The sequence below is a fragment of the Neopsephotus bourkii genome, unplaced genomic scaffold, assembly GCF_033783945.1.
Source record: "Neopsephotus bourkii isolate Nb327-2 ecotype Australia unplaced genomic scaffold, CSIRO-AGI_Nbou_v1 NB_941, whole genome shotgun sequence".
Lineage (NCBI taxonomy): Eukaryota > Metazoa > Chordata > Aves > Psittaciformes > Psittacidae > Neopsephotus > Neopsephotus bourkii.
The window spans coordinates 890,230-896,674 of NW_026901435.1; the positions used below are offsets into that span (position 1 = coordinate 890,230).

Consider the following 6,445-nt stretch of genomic DNA (forward strand, 5'->3'; position numbering starts at 1 on the left):
AAAGACAGCTGCTTTTTTATGGGTCTGTGGATTCAGTGGGAGCGAGTATAAATATAGCAGTTAATGTTCTCTCACATCTCTGCTCATCTCATGCCATCTGCTTTGTGTCCGTTCATTCACACTGGTGCCAAAACGTATTTCTGGAACGGGTTATTTGTGCATCAGTGGACTTGGTCCCAGATTGTTAGGTGAGAGCAAATATGTAAACTGTGCAGTATGGGTAGGCAGGCAAAACTCTTGAGTTGCAATGTGTGCCAATAGCTACTAATCCACACCATAATGGTAACAGCTATGAGACATTGCTACTTCTGGTGGTGGTGCAGCAATGGGAAGAGCACTGCTGCACCTCAGAAAAGGCAGTTTTCCTCTGGCTCCTCTATCCCTCAATCAGCAGCTGTGAGAACACCAGACTTCAAGTGGAGTTCATCAGAAATTAGGTATTTATGGAGCTGGGACGTCGATATGCTGCAGATGCCTTAATCCCCTGACTTCAGGATCTGTCTTTGTTTTACAGGGGTGATAAATGTGTCAGGCAGGACTATGGCCTTTTCTCTGGGTGTTATTGCGCATTGTTGCTGTAGTTGTACCAGTGCATTGTTAAATACAGGATGGGGTGGAGGTGTGGAGTGGTAGTGGAGGTGTTGGCCTAGTTATACTCACAGAAACATGTTCATATGGTATCACAGAATTATAGAATGGTTGGGGTTGGAAGGGACTTTTAAAGATCATCTAATCCAGCCCCCACTGAAATGATCAGGGATATGTTCAACTGGATCAAATTGCTCACTTTCTCTGATTTTTTTTCAAGGTAGGGGTGTATACTGTGTACAGGGCATCTTGATTGCACTAGAATTCCAACCACCTAGCAGTTGTACTAGCTGTAATTATTAAGGCTGAAAGCATAAGACTTAGCACTAGCCATAGTTTTTGTGGCAGCACAAATCTCTATGTGAATTTGACTTTGGTATGAGGCTATGAGTAAACATTATCTTCCAAATCCAGCTGTACATATGGAAAAAAAAAACCACTATTCTCAGCTTTTCACTCTTGTTTCCACCAGAGTTAGTCTCTTCCCTTGTTTGTGTGAGGCCTCCCTTTCTCGTTTCTAGGATAAATCAGACCAGTTAGTGCAGCACGTCGGTCTGATTTCACCACACAGTTGGTAGAATGCTTGAAATGATGTTTTGTGGGGAGAGAGGATCTGTAACTTGCACAGAGGAATACTATTGAGCCAGTGAAGTTAATGTCTTTCACCAGCACAGTTGGATCTAGAAGAAGAGGTCTCCTCACAGCTGTCCATGTCTTTTGATGGAGGTTACTCTTTTTGTGTGCACATGGATGGCATGGTATTGCTTGGTTACCTGTTAGCCTTGAGTGGAAATGAATACAGCATTTGATGTTGATTGTAGGCTGCAGCCTTACTGGCATATAATCAATGATTCATCTGCAGTCATTCAGTCATGCCTGATTTCACAGTAGCACACGTGCAGGTTTAAAGCATGGGTATTTCTTTATGTACGGAATGTCTCCTTGCAGTACATACAATTTAAGATAGTAAGTTTTGTTCTTCTAAAACACAGTGTACTCTTAAGAAGTGTATGTGGTAGTGTTTAAAACTCAGTATAATCTTCAAAGAAGGCAACAGTAAAATGTCTTTTATGTATTTAAGTTTCAGTTCAGAGGCTGGTGGTGGAGTTTTGTTCTTTGTTGTGGAATGGAAAAGCAAACCCAGGGCAGTCATATTTCAGGAAGCATTCGTAGGTTTAATAGGTTCAGTTTCTTCTGATGAAACTGAAGCATATGTAACTACTTTCAATCCACTATTTTCCTCTATAATTGCACACAAGTAAACAGAAGTACAATTCCCTCTCTAATACTGAAGAAAAAATCTGTAGTATATCTTCTACCTACTTTTGTTTAACTCTTTGAAGAGATGTAGGTATTAAAAATTCTATGTCCTCAGCTTTGAGAAACATACATAGAGATCTTTGTTTATGCATGATTCACTTGTTCTCCTTTAAAGAGAATGCAAGCATAAGGACAGTTTAAAAGTTTGTGTTAGAGCATGGGAATGCACCTTCTGGCATGCGGGTTGTTTTCCTGTTTTGTAGAAATAAGGGTCTGGCTTCATTTTAGTTCTTGCAGCTGAGTGAAAGATTGAACTGCTTTTCTTTCCCTTCACTGCGAAAAGAATTTTCTCTTAGTGCTCCGTTTCCCATGTGTGTTGTCAGCTCCACAAGACAGATTGTATGCACTGGATTTGCAGGTTGCATTTCTTTAAAATGTATTGTTTAGCTGCCTCTAGTCACACTTCTGCTGCTCTTACAGCAGTCCTCCGCTCTGCCCGCTCACCCAGTGGTACTGCTTGGGTGGAAAAGATTTCTTTCCAGTAGCTTCTGCTGTCTGGAGCCACCTTCTTTTATTTTCCTAGTACATTTAGGTTTCCACAGCTTTTAAAATATTTTCTGAAATTACAACTTTTTGCTCTCACCTGTTCCTCTCTGTGTTTGACTTTGTGACTGGATGCTTAATTCAGTAGGAAATGTCCTTACCCTGCTGTTTTCTGCAAGATTTTTTTTTTTTTTGTATGAAGCCAGGAAAAATGCTTTGAAGCAGAGCTTGATGTACCCACAGAACCACAGAATGGCTTGGGTTGGAAGGGACCTTAAAGATCATCTAGTTCCAACGCCCTGCCATGGACAGGGACACTTTCCACTAAACGAGGTTGCTCAAAGCCCCATTCAACCTGGCCTTGAAAACTGCCAGGGACGGGGCAGCCAGAACTTCTCTGGGCAACCTGTGCCAGTGCCTCACAATGCCTGTACCACCCTCACAGTAAAGAATTTCTTCTTCATATCTAACCTATATCTCTCCTGTTTAAGGGGGAGAACTACTTAGTCCCACTTTCCCAACCTATAGTAATTCATCTATTATATAGAACATAAACAGCTTATGGTTTCCATGTGTTGTCCTTTTTTTGTTGGGTATGTCAATTGTAGAGATGATCTAATGTATTCTTTTCATCACATTGATAGTAAATATAAATACAGACACTGATAAATTATTCCTTTTGATGTTTTTTAATTTATTGGGCAGTAGGGGAGCCTAGCGGTCTAGGAAAACATTGTGTTACAAATAATCCTCTCAAAGGAGTGAAGAAGTATATTTCATGCATTATAAAATATGGCAAGTAATCAAATTAAACAAGTATATCCAGTCCAGTGACCCCTCAAAACTGTGTATCAAAGGAGCCTGCAATCTCAGGTAGGAAAATCTGCTTGAAATTTTGGCTCTTGTGTATTGAGATGGTTATTGCTTTTCTTGATTTTGTTTTTTCTTCCTTGCAATAGAAGGACAAATTTCTGACTTTGTTACAGTCATTGTGGGTTTTGTCTTTGATTTAATTGGTGCCAGGATTTCATCCCTAGCTTCTGTTACTTATGACTCTTCTGCATCTGTAAGATTTTACATTTGCTATTAATTATGCATCTGTCTCTATTCATCTGAGTGACTAAATCATGAAAGAGGTGACAGGCATATTGATTTTCCTTTCCATTTTATATCTTTGAGGGTGGCAATCTTTGGCCTCATGGATATATTTCCGTACATGATGAGTAGTCTCTAGCCTTTGAAACACCCCTCGGTTGAGCTGACAAATGTTTTTCATGTAGCAACTTACTTTTGGAAAATGCTAGTTGAGCTGAATGAAAACACTCAGTGGGAATATGTCAGTGTGATGAGATCTTCATGGGAAAGCAGGCAGACTTCTACCCTGGCCAGCCAGCTGTTTGCTGGCCAGCTTTGCGTAGAGGTGTTTCTAAAAATTTATGTCCTACATGAAAATTCTTGTTTCTGAATTTTAGTTCCATTTGGAAGAAGAAAAGAATGGTTCAGAAACATGGAAGCTTTTGGGGATCTCAGTTGTCTTAGCTGTTATAAACCCTTCCATGTAGTAATGTTGCAGCTTCCTAGTAGGTTCCTGCTGTTAGTCTTTGGAGTAGCAAAAGAGACGTTCAGGAAGTAAGATCACTTGATTTTTTTCAATTCTTAACCAAGAACTGCTATTGTCGTGTCCCATTCATGCTTCATAGTCATACTATTTTACACATGAATCCTTTGAATGAATATTTTTTCTGAGAAGCCTCTTAGATACTTTAAAACTTGCTTAATTTATTACATCCTCCATAGCAGACATATAACTCTCTCTTAAATGTTGTTTGGGCATAGGATCCAAAATAAATGTTTTCACTCTGTTTTGCCCTCTGTTCTGAACACTCCTTGATATTTTATGCTTTAATTCAATTCCTTCTGGTTGATCATGCTTCATGCATTCGTTAGTCACAGCCTCAAGTAGAGTGGTGACTGAGGGTCAGCTCTGAAAATCCAAAGTGGTAGCTAATGGTAATCTTCACCTGTTGAAAGGTCTCAGAGAGAAAACAGAGGAAGTGTGTGGTTCTTGTGTGCTTTTTCTGGGGCAGGAGAAACAGGTTATATTTTCAGAAGACTGGCGCTTTTTTTTTTTCCTTTTTCTTTTCCCCTATTTTTTTTAATGCCCTTCTATTCATCTTTTTTTTTTTTTTTATTGTCCTTGTGATCAGCAAAGTTCTCAATTGAATATCTGAAGTAATCTCTTTGGCAAATGAGAATCTGGACATGTGATAGTGTTTCTAGACAGCTTACTTAACTTGCTGCGTTAGTATCCTTCAGGTTCTAAAGAAAGCTAAACAAAAATAAAACCATACAGGAGAAACTGATCCATGCATCTGACCAAGAACAAATTAGTTGGGACACCAGATATCCTATAGGTCTATTGTATTCGATACATCACCTTCCCTCTAAATATGTTAGACATGACAGTCCACTTAGTGCACTAAAAAGAAGAGGTACATCATGTGCTATCTTCTGATCATATATAAGTATTTGTCTTCTCTCCTAGGGTAGGTGTTTTGGTTCCTGCTCTTTTTAAAATATAAGGTATTTTTTCTTGATGATTTTGGACTTTTCATCAGGACTTTTCGTCCTGACTTTGGAATAAGTATTTCACTTATAGTGATAGCATTGTTCAAACAAGCTAATATTCAGGCAAAACAGGGAAGGTATCAAAAATTTAATATAAGCTAGTTTCAAAATAGTATCAGCATTTTAAGTTAGACAAGATGAACAACTTGTGCTTTGTTATTCTGGAAAAAAAATAACGTTTTGATATGTAGTTCAGAACCCAGTGCAGTGTTTGAGCAAAACGAGTAATTTTGGGACTTTTAGGAGACAAATTAGGTAGAAAAGTGGTGGGAAAGTAACACTGCTCTCAAATATAGCCTCCGCTCTCTCATTATGTTAGCATGTTTGGGGTTTTTTTAAATGAGATGATAAACATATGTTATTTCAGTTACTGCAATGAAATATATTTGTCTTGCCTGCAGTGTTGCAACTAATCACATTGTTGGTTTTGCTTCCTTTTACAGGTTGCATTTTTGAAGATGTGAAGAGCACAGATACCTGTGTGGAAAACTATTCTCAAATCCATTTTCAGCAGATAACTTCGAATGATGTGACTTCTAGAAACAAATCCACTGGTGATACCAAACGAAATGGGGTGTGGTATATTATTCTTCATATCTGGATGTGTTTCAAAAACAAAGACAGTCTTAACTTTTGCATCCAGTACTTTCTTATATGTCGTTCTAAGAAAGACCTTTCAATCCTGTCACATCCAGACTGTAATGGTTTCTTCAATGTCAAAAAGAAATTATCTTAGTACTACCTTTGTCAGACAGTATTTGATAGTGACCTATATGTCCTTAGGAAAATTCACAGCTGGTAGCAAAGGGAGGTTTAACTATATTTAACGTCATAGTTAAATGATGTTAAGTATATTAACTAATGTAAGTTACTTTCTTTCCTCTAGTGAAGTTAGAGGTTCAGTGTTAAAACATGAAATCTGTTTTTCGTCACACTTATGTTTATCATAGATATTGTTTCCAAATTAAGGTTTACCTTCCTACTTGAGTGCGAATGAAGAGAGTTTCTGTATTCCTACACCTCCTGCAAAATTCTTTTAAATCAGTCCTATTTTGGAGAATCAGAGTTTTATGGTTACTTGGAATAATTCCTTCAACTTAAAAATAAGAAGAAAGTGCATGTGTGTAAAGGCTGGCCTTGCAGAAACTGCTGGAGGTGAAAACTACATGTAGCAAGTCAATACAGCTACTCAAAATTGACGTTCTCTCTTGTGGATGCTCAGTTGCCTTCCATGGGAGGAGCAGTGCATTTCTGTGTTGCCATTTTCGGTTTCAGAGTTGATTGCTCACTTAGTTGGCAGCAATTTTTGCCCTCCTTTGTCCAGAGGAACAGGACTGTGTAAGTGCATAGTCTAAGGAGCAGAAAAGATGCCTCCTGGCATTTTTGTCTCAATTCCTTCTTATTGGGATGAACTGCTCTGGATCTA

The 6,445-nt window shown here is 38.5% G+C and overlaps 1 protein-coding gene across 2 annotated transcripts in view; it reads left to right on the top strand.

Annotated features, from left to right (window-relative positions):
- UBE3D (ubiquitin protein ligase E3D) overlaps positions 1-6,123 on the top strand; it is an 82,861-nt gene extending 76,738 nt beyond the window's left edge. For both annotated transcript variants that reach the window (XM_061358361.1, XM_061358365.1), the window contains one exon: positions 5,463-6,123. In XM_061358361.1, the coding sequence (XP_061214345.1) occupies positions 5,463-5,483 (21 nt within the window). In that variant the 3' untranslated portion in view covers positions 5,484-6,123. The remainder of the gene's footprint in view (positions 1-5,462) is intronic.
- The last annotated feature ends 322 nt before the right edge of the window (positions 6,124-6,445 follow it).